General features: G+C 43.3%; 1 protein-coding gene across 1 annotated transcript in view; it reads right to left on the bottom strand.

The window, feature by feature from the left end:
• The window catches only part of LOC109892003 (ubiquitin carboxyl-terminal hydrolase 43-like), a 90,394-nt gene that overhangs the window by 4,182 nt on the left and 64,491 nt on the right, over positions 1–21,721 (bottom strand). Inside the window, exons 8-11 of the mRNA XM_031827741.1 lie at positions 17,682–17,793; positions 7,185–7,288; positions 4,153–4,230; positions 3,337–3,466 (exon numbers count right to left, since the gene is read on the bottom strand). Of these exons, the coding sequence (XP_031683601.1) occupies positions 3,337–3,466; positions 4,153–4,230; positions 7,185–7,288; positions 17,682–17,793 (424 nt within the window). The remainder of the gene's footprint in view (positions 1–3,336; positions 3,467–4,152; positions 4,231–7,184; positions 7,289–17,681; positions 17,794–21,721) is intronic.

Raw genomic sequence — 21,721 nt, 5'->3', positions numbered from 1 at the left:
ACCGCAAGGCACTACAGTGGGTAGTGCGTACAGCCCAGTACATCACCGGGGGCCAAGCTTCCTGCCATCCAGGACCTCTATACCAGGCGGTGTCCGAAGGCCCTAAAAAGCCATCCTAGTAATAGACTATTCTCTCTGCTACCGCATGGCAAGCGGTACCGGAGCTCCAAGTCTAGGTACAAGAGGCTTCTAAACAGCTTCTACCCCCAAGCCATAAGACTCCTGACCATCTAATCAAATGGCCACCCAAACTATTGCATTGCCCCCCCCCCCCCCACCCCCCAATCTATTTTACACTGCTGCTATTCTCTGTTATTATCTATGCATAGTCACTTTAATAACTCTACCTACATGTACAGTTGAGGTCGGAAGTTTACATAGACTTAGGTTGGAGTCTTTAAAACTCGTTTTTCAACCACTCACCAAATGTCTTATTAACAAACTATAGTTTTGGCAAGTCGGTCAGGGACATCTACTTTGTGCATGACACAAGTCATTTTTCCAACATTTGTTTAGGAAGAGATTATTTAACTTATAATTCACTGTATCACAATTCCAGTGGGTCAGAAGTTTACATACACTAAGTTGACTGTGCCTTTAAACAGCTTGGAAAATTGCAGAAAAGGATGTCATGGCTTTAGAAGTTTCTGAACGTATTTTTCTTAACTGCTAATTGACATCATTTGAGTCAATTGGAGGTGTACCTGTGGATATATTTCAAGGCCTACCTTCAAACTCATTGCCTCTTTGCTTGACATCATAGGAAAATCTAAAGAAATCAGCCAAGACTTCAGAAAAAAAAATCTTACTTTTTGGAGAAATGTCCTCTGGTCTGATGAAACGAAAATAGAACTGTTTGGCCATAATGACCACCGTTATGTTTGGAGGAAAAAGGGGGAGGCTTGCAAGCCGAAGAACACCATCCCAACCGTCAAGCACAGGGTGGCAGCATCATGTTTTGGTGGTGCTTTGCTGTAGGAGGGACTGGTGCACCTCACAAAATAGATCATAGGCATCATGAGGAAGTAAAATTATGTGGATATATTGAAGCAACATCTCAAGACATCAGTAAGGAAGCTTGGTCACAAATGGGTCTTCCAAATGGACAATGACCCCAAGCATACTTCCAAAGTTGTGGCAAAATGGCTTGAGGACAACAAAGTCAAGGTATTGGAGTGGCCATCACAAAGCCTTGACCTCAATCCTATAGAAAATTTGATGGGCAGAACTGAAAAAGAGTTTGTGAGCAAAGGAGACCTACAAACCTGATTCAGTTACACCAGCTCTGTCAGGAGGAATGGGCTAAAATTCACCCAACTTATTGTAGGAAGCTTGTGGAAGGCTACTCAAAACGTTTGACCCAAGTCAAACAATTTTAAAGGCAATGCTACCAAATACTAATTGAGTGTATGTAAACTTCTGACCCACTGGGAATGTGATGAAAGAAATAAAAGCTGAAATAAATAATTCTCTCTACTATTATTCTGACATTTCACATTGTTAAAATAATGTGGTGATCCTAACTGACCTAAGACAGGCAATTTTTACTAGGATTAAATGTCAGCAATTGTGAAAAACTGAGTTCAAATGTATTTGGCTAAGGTGTACAGTATGTAAACTTCCGACTTCAACTGTACATACTACCTCAATTACCTCGATTAACCGGTGCCCCCGCACATTGACTCTGTACCTGTCACGCCCTGATCTGTTTCACCTGTCTTCTCCTGGTGTCACCCATCTTCCCCACTTATCCTCTGGGTATTTATACCTGTGTTTTCTGTCTGTCTGTGCCAGTTGGTCTTGTTTGTCAAGCTTACCAGCGTTTGTTCCTGTCAGCGTTTGTCTTTTCCCAACCTCTCTTTTTCTCGTCCTCCTGGTTTTTGACTCTTGCCTGTCCTGACCCTGTCCCCCCACGCCTGACCACTCTGCCTGTCCCTGACCCTGTCCCCCCCACGCCTAACCACTCTGCCTGTCCCTGACCCCCCCACACCTGACCACTCTGCCTGTCCCTGACCCCCCCACGCCTGACCACTCTGCCTGTCCCAGTACCTTTGCTCCTACTCTGGATTATCGACCCCTGCCTGCCTTGACCTGTCGTTTGCCTGCCCCTTCACAGTCTGCACTTGGGTCTTACCTTGATACCTGATAGTACCGGTACCCCCTGTATATAGCCTTGCTATTGTTATTTTACTGCTGTGCTTAAATGATTTGTTACTATTATTTCTTACTTTTTGAATGTATTTTTCTTAACTGCATGGTTGGTTAAGGGCTTGTAAGTAAGCATTTCACTGTACACCTGTTGTATTCGGTACATGTGACAAATAAAATTAGATTTGATTTGGATATTCAGAACGTTCCCTTAAACAACCTCTTCATGTTTATTTATTTATTTTGAATTTGCAAAAATGTATTTGTACCTTTATTTAACTAGGCAAGTCAGTTAAGAACAAATTCTTATTTTCAATGACGGCCTAGGAACGAGGTGTGGAGGGGCATGGAGATGGGGCATGACTGTAAACACTATATTGTGGTACAGTATAACTGGGAGCAGGAAGATCAATCAACCATTTGAAGGGAAGGAAGTATTCTGGGTGTAGGTACAGTTAAGCGAGAGCATACAGTTCCCAGCAGAAACACAGTCCATTCACTGCTCTAATAGAATACCAACACTCCACGGACAGGAAAATAAGAGCCCAATTGGAAAGATTAATTCCACCTCAGGTCATCTTGATTGATTCGACTGGAAGGCAGATTTTGTTCTTGGCATCATACCACAGCATTCACATCCTTTGATGTTACTGTTGACGTTGCATCTTATAACACTGGGGGGTCTGTAAGAAGCATTATGGATTCCATAATGATGTCCTTAAAGGGATTGTTCACCCAAATAATAAATGTGCATCTTATTTTAAGGTAGCATAAGATTCATGTATTTGTAATTTGGATGAATTTCCCTTAAAGGACCGTTTAAAACTAGAGGCAGTCTCCCCTATAAACAAAAATACAGTATATAATGAAAATCACAGGTAGGAAGGATTTCCTTGCTCCTCGTCAGTCATTCAGTCAGTGGGTTCGGTACACATGTCAAACTCATTCCACTGAGGGCCGAGTGTCTGTGGGTTTACGCTGCTTCCTTGGACTTGATTGATGAATTAAGGTCACTAATTAGTTAGGGACTCAACTCACCTGGTTGTCTAGGGCTTAATTGAAAGGAAAAAACTAAAACCAGCAGACACAAGGCCCTCCGTGGAATGAGTTTGACACCCTTGTAGACTACAGTGAGACAACAGATTGTAGTCAGCGGTGGTTGTTGCCTGACCGTAGGAGATAATGTACCTGTTCCTCTTTAGTGTAGAGCTGAAAGCACTCGTCCAGGGTACAACTGTGCTGCTGGACGTGCTGCTGATGCTGGCCTCTCACACTCTCAGCATCCTTCACCACCTCCTCCTGGATGTTCCCAAACAGGCTGCAGGAGACCGACAACAAACAAACAGACAGACAGACAGACAGACAGACAGAGAGAGAGAGAGAGAGAAGAGAGAGAGAGAGAGAGAGAGAGAGAGAGAGAGAGGGAGAGAGAGAGAGAGAGAGAGAGAGAGAGAGAGAGAGAGAGAGAGAGAGAGAGAGAGAGAGAGAGAGAGTTGGGAACATGCACAGAGAGAAAGAGAGAGAGAGAGAGTTGGGAACATGCACAGAGAGAGAGAGACAGAGAGAGAGAGAGAGAGAGAGAGAGAGAGAGAGAGAGAGAGAGAGAGAGAGACAGAGAGAGACAGAGAGAGAGAGAGACAGAGAGAGAGAGACAGAGAGAGAGAGAGAGACAGAGAGAGAGAGAGAGAGAGAGAGAGAGAGAGAGAGAGAGAGAGAGAGAGAGAGAGACAGAGAGAGAGAGACAGAGAGAGAGAGAGAGACAGAGAGAGACAGAGAGACAGAGAGAGAGAGAGAGAGAGAGAGAGAGACAGAGAGAGACAGAGAGAGAGAGAGAGAGAGAGAGAGAGAGACAGAGAGAGAGTTGGGAACATGCACAGAGAGAGAAAGAGGCTGCCAGGCATTAATAAAATAAGGCATGTGCAGCAGCATACATACTGTTTTATGATTACAGTCTACAATAATTCAGGACTAAAAGGTTATAGACTGTCACTGAGAATGACTGACCAGTCTTTGATTCTGTGTTCCCACTCGATGATGAGCTTCACATGGGGCGGTCCTCCTGAGCCACAGAGATTAAGAGCTCTGGGAACAAAGGGGTCAAAGGTCATCAGATTAGCGAGGTAAAACTTCAGCATAATCCCCTTCGCACACTGTTCACCTATTATTCAGGTGGTATGTACATTTTGTTATGGTGCTTTTCCACTGAGTCTTACCCTCCTCACCAGTGGGCCACCAGTGTTTTATGTTAATGTAGGCCAGCGTTTCCCAAACTAGGGGTCGCAACCCCATGTGGGGTCTCCAGATTTGAAAATGGTGTCACAAGAGAAACTCTGGAAAAAAATCATGCTTGGTTCATAGAACTGGGGTTATGTCAGTAACCTCCGGTAGCCGCTAGGTGTGGTTGTAATAAACAGTTTCTGTTTTCTTCCTACAAATGTGGCTCTATCCTTTGAACGGTTTAAGATACAAAATATTATGACCCCTTCACATGTGTGTCTGTTTCCCTCTACAATACCCACAAGCCTCATTAGAACTAAATCAGGGAAAAAGAAGATCATCAATGATTGTTATTTTCTGTACAGAAGATCATAGAAAATGATTACTGGCAAAAGTATTATCAGACTGATTTGTAATACATTGTCATAGCCCCAATTAAATAAGTAAATATTGGCTGTTGATTTCATCACTTTTTGTGATGAGGAAAAAAAATGGGGTCGTGGGCCAAACCAGTTTGGGAACCCCTGGTGTAAACTCTAGAGTTATTGTGTTTCCATTAGGAGTGTGGCACTAAATACTTATGGCGAGCAGAATCTTCAAGCTCTGCATCATTCAAGAACACTGTAGTTTTGCGAGAAGGTGTTAAAGTTCAGAATTAGCCATCATGTAAATGCCAGCTGAAAAGTACCCAGGGCTTTGCCGTGGCTCCAAGTCAGAGCAGAGCCATGACCTCGTGAGACATAGGTGCCAGCCCACATAGATGGAAACAGAAAAGTCTGAGCCTTCTGGTGTAAAACACCTGGGTAAATCTCCATTGGAAATGCGGTATCGAGACCTTTTCAGAGAGGGCTATTGTGCAGCAGCATGTATTTATAGACTCTGTACAGCCACTAGGTGTCAGCAGGACCTTACAATTAAACATCCACCACACTGGGATTCAAAAAAAGGAGCAGATCATGGATTTGTAGATAGTGCTTTCAGAAGTGTGTTTTCAGAGGCTGAATAAACAGAATATCCACAAACTATTCACACAACAACATATGTTTAAAGCACAGTCAATGGTAAGAAAGTAGTTGAAGAAAACAGGAATGCTCGCAAGCAACTCTGGTATGCTCCCATGGTGATTTAATCAGACGCACAATAAAGACGACGTTTTGATCCGAGTTGAATCTTCGGCAGGTCAAGAAAGTAGTTAAACATTATCTTTTCATTCAGAGTCTGTGTTAACGTTACTGTAGGCCCCTTGAAACCCGGACAGTATTGGATATCATCATGTTGGGGTCCTTTCCCTTTCCTTTCCTAAAGCATGTTATGAATCAGATTGATTTAATGTAAAAGTCGAGTTTTATGTGCCTTACCAAACCCTAACAGCTGAAGCAATGAATGAGGCTATTCTTGGTGTGATAGAGCCCCACCAGAAACCCAGCTCCACTAATCAGGTCAGTTATAAATAGGATTTAAATGGTAGGTGGGATTTTAAACAATTTGTGACAGATTAATTGGGGATTTTCCTTAATGCTAGTTATTCATGAGCAGTAGAAGAGGTGGAATGGGGACAGAGGAACAATTTATTTTTCAGTCTCTACTACAATGAAGCATGTTTTCTTGACTCAAGTCTTCTATGACAGTTGTGCTTTTATAATGGCCTCGAGAGATCCAGCCAGGCTCAAAACGACTCAATTAAACAGTATTTGAATTCAGAAATATATCTCAGAGCATTTGGCAAGATTGTCTACAGTTTTCTTGGCAGAGAGTAGAGTAGTAAATTCACTATCACAATGTCTATGACTGTTTGTAGGAATCTTGTGCTCTGGGGGTCCCTCAGGTAAACTACATTATATTCTGGGCTGAGAGTCAATCAAAGTCAGTTGAACTCTTCAAGCAAACACTTCAAACAGAATTTCATTACACAGTGATCTTCATGGCTATGGGGTGCCTCTCAGTATGAGCCCTGGAGATTTCAGATCTGTAGAGACAGTACATGTATCTCTCCACAGGCTATAGATGCTTTCATTTATCACCATCACAGCCTCTATTATGACTCTACACAGCCCTGCCCGTGATGAAGGCTGGCTATGGACACCCACAAAATATCAACCGAATAAATGCATCTATGCTGGTCAAAGGAGCACAGTCGGATATGCTGGAAGAAGAATGTTCCTTCCTATTGCTTTATTTTCCAATGTAAGGGAAAGCTATTGATTGAAATGCTAAATGCTTTTACTGATGGTGTTGTTAAAGGTTAAAATAAATCACATAAACCTTTGAGGGGCACTCATGCAGCAATTTAGTAGTATTACTGAAATATCAATACATTAATGGATCTTGTAGCACCATCATCAAATAGAAGTGTTATGAATACTGTGCACACAAAGCACCACGCCCCCCAGCAACCATTCAAATGGATGAATGGACATTTCTAAGCAACTGGAGGAATTCCGCCTTGATAAAGTGCCCTTTAAAATGGCAATTAGTTTCCACAGTTCGTAAACTATTAGACACCCTCTCCTGAAAAATAACCTTACAAAATGGCTGCATATTTCACTGCGGTAAGAAATGGGCATTACCTAATCCACTACTCCGTATGGGCTGCCACACAGTAATGAACTACCAATACAAAATATAGAGGGAAGAAACTGTGGTTTTGACACATTACTCTTGAAATGCTTAGAAGACTTGCTTGAACACCTCTACTGCTTCACTTGAGCTTGATGAAGCGCCTGTTCGCGGCCTTACCTTCTCATCCTACTACCTAACTGTCTGACACGCAGACGCTTAGCTAGCTACAGTATGTGGCCTGCAGAGGCTGTCTGTCTCACCTGTTCACTGCTGGGTGGTAGAGCGGCCGTCCATCCTGGGGGGAGAGGTAGCTGTAGGACGCTGATCCTCCCACCACACGGATCTTAAACAGCACTCTGGCATTCTGCAAGACAATTTTTTTTTAATGAATCAATATTGGCATTCCCACTGGAGTTAGGAGCAGGGACTAGAGTAATGTACAACTATGAGTGTACAGTATAATCATGGATCCCACTGGTCTTGGTGGACATGCATATGGTGATGGACAGCACAGTTCTTTGAATCATAATTTGAATCCTGACTGCACAGGACAGATCAAGGTTTGTAGTCAGTAAAAAGTGCCCTATCATCTGATGTGGAGGTTGAATAATGACTTGTAAAGGCAACATCCCCCAGAAATAACATCCTTTGAATTGGCACTGTTTTTTACGGTCATAACCGCACTGAAAGTCTAGGTCCAAAAGGCTTCTTAACAGCTTCTACCCCCAAGCCATAAGACTCCTTAACAGCTAATCAAATGGCTACCCAGACTATTTGCATTGTCCCTCCCCCCTTTTCCGTTGCTGCTACTCTCTGTTCATTTACTCTCCATTTATATCTAAGCATAGTTACTTTAACTCTACCTACATGTACATATTACCTCAATTACCTCGACTAATCTGTGCCCCCACACATTGACTCTGTACCGGTACCCCCCTGAATATAGCCTCCACATTGACTCTGTACCGGTACCCCCTGTATATAGCCTCCACATTGACTCTGTACCGGTACTCCCTGTATATAGCCTCCACATTGACTCTGTACTGGTACCCCCTGTATATAGCCTCCACATTGACTCTGTACCGGCACTCCCTATATATAGCCTCCACATTGACTCTGTACCGGTACCCCCTGTATATAGCCTCCACATTGACTCTGTACCGGTACCCCCTGTATATAGCCTCCACATTGACTCTGTACCATTACCCCCTGTACATACCCTCCACATTGACTCTGTACCGGTAGCCCCTGTATATAGCCTCCACATTGACTCTGTACCGGTACCCCCTGTATATAGCCTCCACATTGACTCTGTACCGTTACCCCCTGTATATAGCCTCCACATTGACTCTGTACCGGTACCCCCTGTATATAGCCTCCACAATGACTCTGTACCGTTACCCCCTGTATATAGCCTCCACATTGACTCTGTACCGGTACCCCCTGTATATAGCCTCCACATTGACTCTGTACCGGTACCCCCTGTATATAGCCTCCACATTGACTCTGTACCGGTACCCCCTGTATATAGCCTCCACATTGACTCTGTACCGGTACCCCCTGTATATAGCCTCCACATTGACTCTGTACCGGTACCCCCTGTATATAGCCTCCACATTGACTCTGTACCGGTACCCCCTGTATATAGCCTCCACATTGACTCTGTACCGGTACCCCCTGTATATAGCCTCCACATGACTGTGTACCGGTACCCCCTGTATATAGCCTCCACATTGACTCTGTACCGGTACCCCCTTGTATATAGCCTCCACATTGACTCTGTACCGGTACCCCCTGTATATAGTCTCCACATTGACTCTGTACCGGTACCCCCTGTATATAGCCTCCACATTTACTCTGTACCGGTACCCCCTGTATATAGCCTCCACATTTACTCTGTACCGGTACCCCCTGTATATAGCCTCCACATTTACTCTGTACCGGTACCCCCTGTATATAGCCTCCACATTGACTCTGTACCGGTACCCCCTGTATATAGCCTCCACATTGACTCTGTACCGGTACCCCCTGTATATAGCCTCCACATTGACTCTGTACCGGTACCCCCTGTATATAGCCTCCACATTGACTCTGTACCGGTACCCCCTGTATATAGCCTCCACATTGACTCTGTACCGGTACCCCCTGTATATAGCCTCCACATTGACTCTGTACCGGTACCCCCCTGTATATAGCCTCCACATTGACTCTGTACCGGTACCCCCTGTATATAGCCTCCACATTGACTCTGTACCGGTACCCCCTGTTATATAGCCTCCACATTGACTCTGTACCGGTACCCCCTGTATATAGCCTCCACATTGACTCTGTACCGGTACCCCCTGTATATAGCCTCCACATTGACTCTGTACCAGTTACCCCCTGTATATAGCCTCCACATTTACTCTGTACCGGTACCCCCTGTATATAGCCTCCACATTTACTCTGTACCGGTACCCCCTGTATATAGCCTCCACATTGACTCTGTACCGGTACCCCCTGTATATAGCCTCCACATTGACTCTGTACCGGTACCCCCTGTATATAGCCTCCACATTGACTCTGTACCGGTACCCCCTGTATATAGCCTCCACATTTACTCTGTACCGGTACCCCCTGTATATAGCCTCCACATTGACTCTGTACCGGTACCCCCTGTATATAGCCTCCACATTGACTCTGTACCGGTACCCCCCTGTATATAGCCTCCACATTGACTCTGTACAGGTACCCCCTGTATATAGCCTCCACATTGACTCTGTACCGGTACCCCCTGTATATAGCCTCCACATTGACTCTGTACAGGTACCCCCTGTATATAGCCTCCACATTGACTCTGTACAGGTACCCCCTGTATATAGCCTCCACATTGACTCTGTACCGGTACCCCCTGTATATAGCCTCCACATTGACTCTGTACAGGTACCCCCTGTATATAGCCTCCACATTTACTCTGTACCGGTACCCCCTGTATATAGCCTCCACATTGACTCTGTACCGGTACCCCCTGTATATAGCCTCCACATTGACTCTGTACAGGTACCCCCTGTATATAGCCTCCACATTGACTCTGTACAGGTACCCCCTGTATATAGCCTCCACATTGACTCTGTACCGGTACCCCCTGTATATAGCCTCCACATTGACTCTGTACAGGTACCCCCTGTATATAGCCTCCACATTGACTCTGTACAGGTACCCCCTGTATATAGCCTCCACATTGACTCTGTACAGGTACCCCCTGTATATAGCCTCCACATTGACTCTGTACAGGTACCCCCTGTATATAGCCTCCACATTGACTCTGTACCGGTACCCCCTGTATATAGCCTCCACATTGACTCTGTACCGGTACCCCCTGTATATAGCCTCCACATTGACTCTGTACAGGTACCCCCTGTATATAGCCTCCACATTGACTCTGTACAGGTACCCCCTGTATATAGCCTCCACATTGACTCTGTACAGGTACCCCCTGTATATAGCCTCCACATTGACTCTGTACAGGTACCCCCTGTATATAGCCTCCACATTGACTCTGTACCGGTACCCCCTGTATATAGCCTCCACATTGACTCTGTACCGGTACCCCCTGTATATAGCCTCCACATTGACTCTGTACCGTTACCCCCTGTATATAGCCTCCACATTGACTCTGTACCGGTACCCCCTGTATATAGCCTCCACATTGACTCTGTACAGGTACCCCCTGTATATAGCCTCCACATTGACTCTGTACCGGTACCCCCCTGTATATAGCCTCCACATTGACTCTGTACCGGTACCCCCTGTATATAGCCTCCACATTGACTCTGTACCGGTACCCCCTGTATATAGCCTCCACATTGACTCTGTACCGGTACCCCCTGTATATAGCCTCCACATTTACTCTGTACCGGTACCCCCTGTATATAGCCTCCACATTTACTCTGTACCGGTACCCCCTGTATATAGCCTCCACATTGACTCTGTACCGGTACCCCCTGTATATAGCCTCCACATTGACTCTGTACCGGTACCCCCTGTATATAGCCTCCACATTGACTCTGTACCGGTACCCCCTGTATATAGCCTCCACATTTACTCTGTACCGGTACCCCCTGTATATAGCCTCCACATTGACTCTGTACCGGTACCCCCTGTATATAGCCTCCACATTGACTCTGTACCGGTACCCCCTGTATATAGCCTCCACATTGACTCTGTACAGGTACCCCCTGTATATAGCCTCCACATTGACTCTGTACCGGTACCCCCTGTATATAGCCTCCACATTGACTCTGTACAGGTACCCCCTGTATATAGCCTCCACATTGACTCTGTACAGGTACCCCCTGTATATAGCCTCCACATTGACTCTGTACCGGTACCCCCCTGTATATAGCCTCCACATTGACTCTGTACAGGTACCCCCTGTATATAGCCTCCACATTTACTCTGTACCGGTACCCCCTGTATATAGCCTCCACATTGACTCTGTACCGGTACCCCCTGTATATAGCCTCCACATTGACTCTGTACAGGTACCCCCTGTATATAGCCTCCACATTGACTCTGTACAGGTACCCCCTGTATATAGCCTCCACATTGACTCTGTACAGGTACCCCCTGTATATAGCCTCCACATTGACTCTGTACCGGTACCCCCCTGTATATAGCCTCCACATTGACTCTGTACAGGTACCCCCTGTATATAGCCTCCACATTGACTCTGTACAGGTACCCCCTGTATATAGCCTCCACATTGACTCTGTACAGGTACCCCCTGTATATAGCCTCCACATTGACTCTGTACAGGTACCCCCTGTATATAGCCTCCACATTGACTCTGTACCGGTACCCCCTGTATATAGCCTCCACATTGACTCTGTACCGGTACCCCCTGTATATAGCCTCCACATTGACTCTGTACAGGTACCCCCTGTATATAGCCTCCACATTGACTCTGTACAGGTACCCCCTGTATATAGCCTCCACATTGACTCTGTACAGGTACCCCCTGTATATAGCCTCCACATTGACTCTGTACAGGTACCCCCTGTATATAGCCTCCACATTGACTCTGTACCGGTACCCCCTGTATATAGCCTCCACATTGACTCTGTACCGGTACCCCCTGTATATAGCCTCCACATTGACTCTGTACCGGTACCCCCCTGTATATAGCCTCCACATTGACTCTGTACAGGTACCCCCTGTATATAGCCTCCACATTGACTCTGTACAGGTACCCCCTGTATATAGCCTCCACATTGACTCTGTACCGGTACCCCCTGTATATAGCCTCCACATTGACTCTGTACCGGTACCCCCTGTATATAGCCTCCACATTGACTCTGTACCGGTACCCCCTGTATATAGCCTCCACATTGACTCTGTACCGGTACCCCCTGTATATAGCCTCCACATTGACTCTGTACCGGTACCCCCTGTATATAGCCTCCACATTGACTCTGTACAGGTACCCCCTGTATATAGCCTCCACATTGACTCTGTACAGGTACCCCCTGTATATAGCCTCCACATTGACTCTGTACAGGTACCCCCTGTATATAGCCTCCACATTGACTCTGTACAGGTACCCCCTGTATAAAGCCTCGCTACTGTTATTTTACTGCTGCTCTATTTTTTACATAACACCTATTTTTCTTAAAACTGCATTGTTGGTTAAGGTCTTGTAAATAAGCATTACACCTGTTGTATTCGGCACATGTGACAAATAACATTTGTCAAGCATTCAAATCAATACATTGGAGAGTTAATAGTTCCAAACCACATTTTTCCTGGTCAAAGCCTCTGAATCTTTTTGATAAGCTTGGGGCCCTGCACCAAACTTGGAGGACGCTAGGAAAGGGTGGGTCTTTCCAAATGAATCATCATTAGGATTTGTGTTAGTTTTCTCCTCATCTCTGCGAGATATACAGGAGAGACTGTTTACTGAGAACTGTTCTAGTTTGGGAGGTACTACCAGGAACACAATCAATCAAAAAATATATATTTTGTCTAGTTCCAAAGTTTCACAGGTTAATTTCGATGTGAAACACCCAATAATCCCAAAGATAATCACCCTCTTTATGCCTGTTTTGATTGCATCTGAAAAATCGAGATGAGAAAAAAAAGAAAAAAAAGTGTTTATATTACTCAGAGACCTGCTGGGATTGGATGTTCTGGCGTGCTTTGCAGAAAATTAAATTGATTTCCTCTCCTTCAAATGAATTCCTGTGAGTTGCTGGCCAGATTCCAGGATAAACAACAACACTGATTCTTGTGAAGAGGAGAGAACCAAAAATAGGTGGTGAAGGCATTATGTAAGTAGGAGAACACTGAACCGACTCGTCCTGAAAGGATTGAAACAGTATAGTCCTGAAAATACTGTAAATATTGCAAAGATGTTCAAGGTATTTCCTATTTCTACGATGGCTGTTGCTACGAGTGTGAAAATGTTGACTTTCCATGTCAGAAACAAACTAAAGTAAATTAATCAGTTAATAACATAATGGCATGGCTTTGAAATTCATTAGGCATAAATCATATGAGATTGACTAAACCTTTCCATTATTATAGCAGGATAATAATGGGATGGTTGCTGTTTCTCCTGTCATCCTGATGGGGGCAGCTCCCATCTGTCTAACAGCCCTCTCAGGGTTTGTTTAACACTTAAAATAAAGAAAATCACTCAAAAACAATATTTAGTTATTATTTTAGTCCACATTAGTCCACTGTTAATACAGTCCCAGAATATTTTGCATGTCAGCAGTCAAGTTTTAAAGAAGCAAAGTGTGGCACATCACCACTTGGCACATCACCATGATGATGTGGAACATGGTTATTCTGACTTTCAGGGGTGGTCAAAAGGTTTACAAACTCATGCCACCTGTTTAACTGTCCCACATTTTCAGATATTGCACTGTTGCTGGTGGTCTGCAGGGCCGTGTTCCCACCCATATGGGACATGCACTTGAAAAGGTGCCTGAGGAAGTCCAGCAGCATCGTCAAGGATCCCACACACCCCAGACATGAGCTGTTCACTCCCTTACCGTCCGTCAGACGGTATCAAAGCATAAGGTCGGACACCAAGAGTTTCTATTTTTTACCCCTTTTTCTCCCCAATTTCGATCTTGTCTCTTCACTGAAACTCGGGAGGTGAAGGTTGAGTCATGCGTCCTCCGAAACATGGCCCGTCAAACCGCACTTCTTACCACTCGCCCGCTTAACCTCACACACACACACACACACACACACACACACACACACACACACACACACACACACACACACACACACACACACACACACACACACACACACACACACACACACACACACACACACACACACACACACACACACACACACACACACACACATCCCAATTGCTGCTATCAGACTCTCATTTACTATTGCTAATACTGCACAACTTCAACACTTCCCCCCTAATCGCCCCTTTCTCTGATACATGTGTAAATATTGGACTATAAATTGTGCTTTCCTATATTACACTTATGCTAAAATGTTTATTATATTTTCCTGAGCCAATTACATTTTGTTCTTATTGTTATCTTTTATTATTTCTTATTGTTGTTGTATTGTCGAGAAGGAACCTTCAAGTAAGCATTTTATTGGACGCTGTACACCATGTGTATCCTGTACATATGACTAATTAAGCTTAAGGGAACGGGAAAATGGGTGTCCTTAAATGGATTGCCAAAAGGGGGATCCACTTCTCCTCTTGATGCATTTGGATTGACATTATATTATGATGAAGAAAAAAAGACAAATCTTTGCAAAGGTATACAGAATGACAATACTAATGAGGAATTATATGTCAAAAGCTGCTATGGGACTGTACATTAGGATGCCGTGTGGGCATACAGCTCAACACCGACCTGTCATGGGGTAACCTAGAATAAAGATACTAGATCTAAAATCTAGGACGTCGGGGGAATAACCAGACCTCATAAAGGAATCTGTGAGGCCTGCAGTTTGTCTAAATACCCTAGAGAGTCTTGAAGAGGGTTTTTCTATATTTGTGCTCAACCTGAGATAGCGAACACAGAACACATTAAGTGCTCTTATGACTGCTCCAGCTGAAATGCCAGAATGGTTTAAAATGGAAGAAGAATGGATTTCCCACTGGGTCACACTGTCCTCTATAAATGCATGTGTAAAGCAGCTACATATTTGAGGTCCTAGTGTTGATCACATTACCCTCTGGCAGCTTTCCATCAGATGGTTTTTGTGAACACCTTCACTGAGAATACCTCAACCTTCCCAAAGTCTTCAAAGTGAATTACCTGTCAAAAGCTTGAAACGAAAGATGACAAAAGTGGACCTGAAGTTAGTTTTCCTCTCATCTAGTACTTAGCCACTTTGTTTAAGCCCTGTATTCTGCTTAGCATGATAGACTTGTTTCTACATGCAAAGACCACCCATGCCACACACAGATACAGTATATACCCGTGTGTGTGTGTGCGTGTGTGTGCATCCCACCCACTGCAGGCTACAGTCTAAGAATGTGTGAAAAGCTCTGGTGTGTGTGTGTGTGAAGCAGAAAGAGGCTCAGCTCAGGTGTGTGTGTATGTGCGTGTGTGACAGGTGTGTGAGAAGGTATGAGTAAGTGAGAGGGAACATGAACAAATAAGCACCTAGGTTTGGTCTGGCTCTGAGTAATGTCACACCCTGTCAGAATGACTGCTGTGTAGATAGGAAGAAAAACACAGCTAAAACACAACACCACGCAACAATACATCTCTGAGCTTCTACCTGTCTCAGCCAGAACACTGCATGAGGCAAGAGGAGACCAAACAATATTGAATTAAACACAAGAGTTGTCATAGTAGCACACGCACTCCAAGAGAAAATCATTGCTTTCAGTAACTTTCAGTCTTAAATCTACCTGGGTTAATTACTGCTTGTGTTACGAGAACATTATGATTTAGATAGCAACACTATTTACACATGAGAATAATGTTCTAATGCTTTCCCATTACAATCTAAGCACTGACGGATTTCAGCTTAATCCCTCACGTATTACCATAACATCATCTGTCTGTGACTGTGTAACATGGTCTGTCTCTGTGTGACAAATATCCATTCTCTATTCCACATTTACAAATCTCCTCATCTCCCGTATTGAATCTTCAATTAAATCTCATCAGTTCCCCATCCTCACAGAGTGTCACTGTGAGGACATCATGTAGTGTCATGAATTACAGCTGTGAGTCTGAGCCACAGCCTGCTCAAGGAGGGGTGCTGTTATCCTCTAATTATACACAGTCACCAACACCATGTCATCTGAACGGTTAGCGCAGCATACGTAGCATGTCACCCTGTCTGCTCTAGTGAGCAGCTCCATGCTGACTGAGATGTCAGGCAACGGAGAGGCAACATCAGGATCCAATGAGGCAGACTGATTGGCTTACTGCCACTGCTGCTATTGGACACCATTGCTGTGGTCTAAAATTAGATGAGGGTAGAAAATCCAATTTTGAAAGTAAGTGATTGCTGCCATACATGCAGGTTGAAGCGTATCTGTCCATGCTCTAGAAAATTATATTTTTTTGGCAAAACATCTATTTGGAGTGTCTCTCTCTTGGCTGAGGTCGGCTCCTTACACTGATTTTGTAAGCTAGACTTTAATTAAATAGCCAACTGGAGGTTTAAAAAAGGACAGGATAAATCCGATACAGAGATTTACTGAGAGTTTAACACTCTCACTCTTCCTTCATGGCATCTCTGTCTCTCCTCTCTTCACAGAATGCTAACCTATCATTTCTTTTCTATCTAAAACATCAGGAGTCTTTAGCAAACCGACAGACAAACATGCAGGCAGCCTGGTGGCCATGCAACCGCCTGACAGAGTCAGACACTAACTGGAAAGCTGTTTAGCGACATGATTAACATCATGCTATGCTGCGCTGAACCGCAATCAGAGGTCACACAGCTGGGCGCATCTAAGCAGACTGTTATGTTTGCATTTGTATCATTACATGTTTGTCCAATGTTCTGCAGTTGCCCCAACAAAGGTGGAGATAGTGCAAACAAGCCACTTGGTTTGGATCTTCCAGCAAGACAATAACCCCAAGCACACATCAAAATCCACAAAGAAAATAATTGGCCACAAATTGTATATTTTGTAATGGCCATCTCAGTCTCCTGACTTGAAACCCATTGAAAACCTGTGGTTTGAATTCAAGATGGCAGTCCATAAGCGCAGACAAAGGTTATTAAGGATCCAAATGAATTATGTATGGAGAAATGGTCTAAGATCCCTCCCAATGTGTTCTCCAACTCATAAAAGGCTCAGTGCCGTTATCCTCGCAAGGTGAGGAATTGAAAGGTATTGGAAACAGGGGTGTCAATCATTTTGACGCCTAACTTTTTGAGAAAAAATATATTGCTTGTTAGACAAAATATATATTTTTAAGAGCAATTGTATTAGTATAAAATAATATTTAAAAAGAATGTAGCATACAATAATATAGCTCAGTATTTGAATGATTTATTTTATATAGTCATTTTTGAGATCTTTATCAAGGGGGTTAATCATTTAGAACCTGACTGTATATGCACATACCGTAATGTAGTTTTGGTTAGGTGTTTTTTTTAATACTCAAGAGGTAGCCCATACTGTACTAGAAGACAAGACATAGAGAGATATGACAGGCAGAAAACACACTAGCCCAGGGTTAAAGGTTAGCGTTGGAGAGTCGCTGAGCCATTAGCTGTGTGTCAGCTATGGTCTTCCAGTGTTGTACCTGGGCCTGTGCTCCGTTGATCATCAGGTAGTAGAGCTTGCTGAGGATGCTCTGCTGCAGCTGGTCCCAGGAGGTGGAGCGGTCCTCCCTCATCAGGAACGGCGGTCCAAACCTGAGGAGCAGATGGGAACACATGATGACCATTCAGTCAGAAGAGATAGGATCTTAGACAGTTATCAATGGGATACGTGAAGTGAACTGATAAAAAATAAAAAATAATTGATGAGCATTTTTTTGGTCAACTAACATTTCATTGACCCAAATGACTGTTTAATCAATATACAGTGAGAGAAGGAGTAGAGTAGAGTACACGTCCTGCATTCACTCACACTGTCATATATAGGCAGAACCACACTAGCCCTGCTTAGGTTGCTGGTTTCTTACTAGTCTTCAGGCCCCCTTCACCTATCGTCACGGATGACGCTCCACCTATATAATCACCATTATACCAGAGCTCTCATTACAGTGTATCTATATGAGACACACATAGATAATTATACATTATAACAACATTACAGGCATGGCCCTGCATCAGAGCTGAAGGATCACATGATGCCTTCATTTTACGGGACCTCAGATTGAGGCCATGTCTCTGTCATAAACTCCTCATCTTTAACTGGGAGAGGCTGAGGCTTACACACATAATTGAGAGATAACTCCACGGTGAGGATTCGTCACAGGGTTCATCAAGGTGCATCTCAATGATCTATCAAATTAAGATGAAATGTTTTCCTCAGTGTACGTCGATCTGGCAGGTAACACGACCCAAAGCTGAATATTTTGTGAATATTTCGTAAATATTTATCTGGCCTTCACTACAAAATGTAGCTTGATTAGGTCTATGTGAAAGTGCACGAACCCTATCAAAATGTATTTCTCATCTGAGTCTTAAAGTAAAATATTGATTCTGTTTTAATTCAATACCCATCATAGTTTCATGAAGGGTTGTCCCATTAACTCATGGAAACCATGTAGATACTCAAGGTACATTAAGTTATCGCTAACACTGTTCAACATTGTTAACATTAATGTCATTGTCCTCCATTCAACATACTGTACTTTCCACGGATTGTTGTGTAATTGCAGACCCACATTCCATGGTCACTATGAGCAACAGCTGAAACAACCAGGGAATAAAGAGAGACAACACAACAAAAAGCCTTCATTTTCTGTGCTTTGAGGTGTTTGTTCCTTTATTTCCAGGACTTGTTATGCTGTTCAGATCATCGGCCCATAGTCTTGTCAAGCCCTCTCTCTATGGCAGGCCCTGGTACACAGTACTACCCCTCTCTCTTCACCTGAGAATGATGCAAGATTGGAAGTATGTCAAATTGCCTTACAGACACGTCCATGTTCATCCCACAATGATCCCCACACAGACTATTGTGCCTTCGAGGCACCGTTTTAGCAGTAGCCTTGTAAAGTCTTGAGCTACTACAACAGTCTTGTTAGTTGTCTCTGAAGCACCGTTGTGCTTTATTTGTCTTAGTGTACACAGAGAAGACAGCAAGGAACAGATTGTCCACTGGGTTGCTGGTGGGCATCACTCAGACTGATGAATTTAAGATGTGAGTGTTGATCGTCAGATGATCGCTCTGATAGTTTTGTGTGGGATCATCCATCTAGAACAAAGGCAGCTGTGAGGACTAGCGCACGGCCAAGCCTGCCAATGTCATAACCAAGGCAGCAGAATGGAGCGTAGCTGGGGTAGTGGTGCGATAACAATCTAAAGACATACTACAGAAATACACAGAATTAGCTCCATTGAGACAGACTTTTTCAGAGGACAATTTCACAAATATTTTCTGAAAAAATGAATCGTCGGGATAACTAACCCCTGATTAACTAAGAGTATCACACACAGTTTTAAGAGAGTGCATAAATTATAAAGAGCTCACAGGTCAAAATGGAATGATTTGGGTTCATCTCAGGGCAAGAACCTAAAACAGACCCCAACCAGCTAGCACATAATGTTCTGAGAACCATATGTTTCTTAGAGCTTGGTGAGAGCCAGGATGTTCTATGGTTATTTTGTATACAACCTTCCCACAACTTTCTGGGAATGGTACAGGATTGTTGCTTGGCTTTGGAACATTCTTATTTTCTTGGTATTTCTTGGTATTTCATTACTTAAACAGAAATGTTCCTAAAAGTTCAAATATGTTAACATTTAATTTCAATTTTGGTAATGTTCTACTGTAGGAACATTGTCCAACTGGTTTGACATTGGGAATATTCTCAAATAGTTCAGAGAACGTTAAAAAACAAAGTACTTCAGCATAACGTTTCACCATGGTTCTATCTAAAGTCATGTTCTCGAATTGTTCCAAGAATGTTAAGAAATAATGTTATTCTGTGGGAATTTCAGTACGTATAGCATAACGTTTCCTACAGGTTTCAACATGGTTCTATTTAAAGTCATGTTCTCATTTTTCAGAGGGAGGGTTACGAAAACTTTCCATAAAAACCACAAGAAGACTTTAGTAACGTTCAGAGAACTTTCTAAGAACGTTATTTAAAAACATATACATTCTGTTCTCAGCATTAACAAAACTCTATCCTCTATCTTGTTAAGTATGTTCAGGTGCGTTGGCCGCGCCCACTAATTGGCCTGATCATAATGAGTGCTTGTTTCATATGAAATGGGGTATGTTTGAATAGACTAAACTTAACAGATTTGATTTTGTATGCGAAAAAAAACATGGCATGTTAGCTCAATCCTGGTGGCACAGTGGACTAATTCCATGGAAAGAGAAAATAAGATTATATACTGAACAAAAATATAAACGCAACATGTAAAGTGTTGGTCCCATGTTTCATGAGCTGAAATAAAAGATCCCAGAATTTTGCATATGGACAAAAATCTTATTTCTCTCAAATTTTGTGAACACATTTGTTTACATCTCTGATAGTAAACATTTATCCTTTTCTAAAATAATCCATTCACCTGACAGGTGTGACATATCAAGAAGCTGATTAAACAGCATGACCATTACACAGCTGCACCTTGTGCTGGGGACAATTAAAGGCCACTCTAAAATGTGCAATTGTGTCAAACAACACAATGCCACAGATGTCTCAAGCTTTGAGGGAGTGTGAAATTGGCATGCTGACTGCAGGAATGTCCACCAGAGTTGTTGCCAGATAATTGAATGTTAATTTCTCTACCATAAGCCACCGACAACGTCGTTTTAGAGAATTTGACAGTATGTCCAACCAGCCTCACAACCGCAGACCATGTGTAACCACGCCAGACCAGGACCTCCACATCCAGCTTCTTCACCTGTGGGATTGTCTGAGAACAGCTGATGAAACTGAGGAGTATTTCTAAAGTTTGAAATGACGTTATTCAAAAACCTCAAAATAACATAGAATTTCTGTTCTCAGAGCATTAATAAAAGCTCCCAGGAAAACCTTCAAGGAACCAGAGTAAAACATTCTCAGAACCTCCCTGCAACCTAAAAATAAATGTTCCCAGAACAGGCGAAATGTTCCCTTCTGTTCTCAGAACGTTGAAAAAACATTCCTTTTTAACAGTCACAAAACGTATGGCTTTGTTCCCACAACCATTGTGAAACCAAAAACATACGTTCACTAACCCACAACTTCCAAGGAACCACATTTTCTAGCTGTGCAGTCTTCGGAATCAATTGCAAAAATAATGCAGAGCTCATATCTCTTAATAATAATTTCACGCTTATGGCAGAGTCAGATTTATTTTCATCTGTCAGACCAAAACAAATGAGAAAGTTATTTGATCCAAAAAACGTCTGACACTTGTGATAAGATCATCCAATGGAGACTATGAAATGTGTCAGAATTCCCACTGATGCGCATCGCATCTCTCTCCTCAACAGGCAGTTTGTCTGCGTGGAAATAAGACTCAGCATCAATATGGGTCACATTATGATTTGTTTGTCCTGTTCCACACTGTGCATAATGATGGGATCACTAGGAAATAAACATATAAGCAAATGCAAAATACATTAAATCAATATGGGTGAAGTGGCCTGCTACAAACAGGACTGGATTTCAGACTA

The sequence above is a fragment of the Oncorhynchus kisutch genome, linkage group LG6 (genome assembly GCF_002021735.2).
Source record: "Oncorhynchus kisutch isolate 150728-3 linkage group LG6, Okis_V2, whole genome shotgun sequence".
Taxonomy (NCBI): Eukaryota; Metazoa; Chordata; class Actinopteri; order Salmoniformes; family Salmonidae; genus Oncorhynchus; species Oncorhynchus kisutch.
This window is presented reverse-complemented; position numbering and strand designations above follow the sequence as displayed.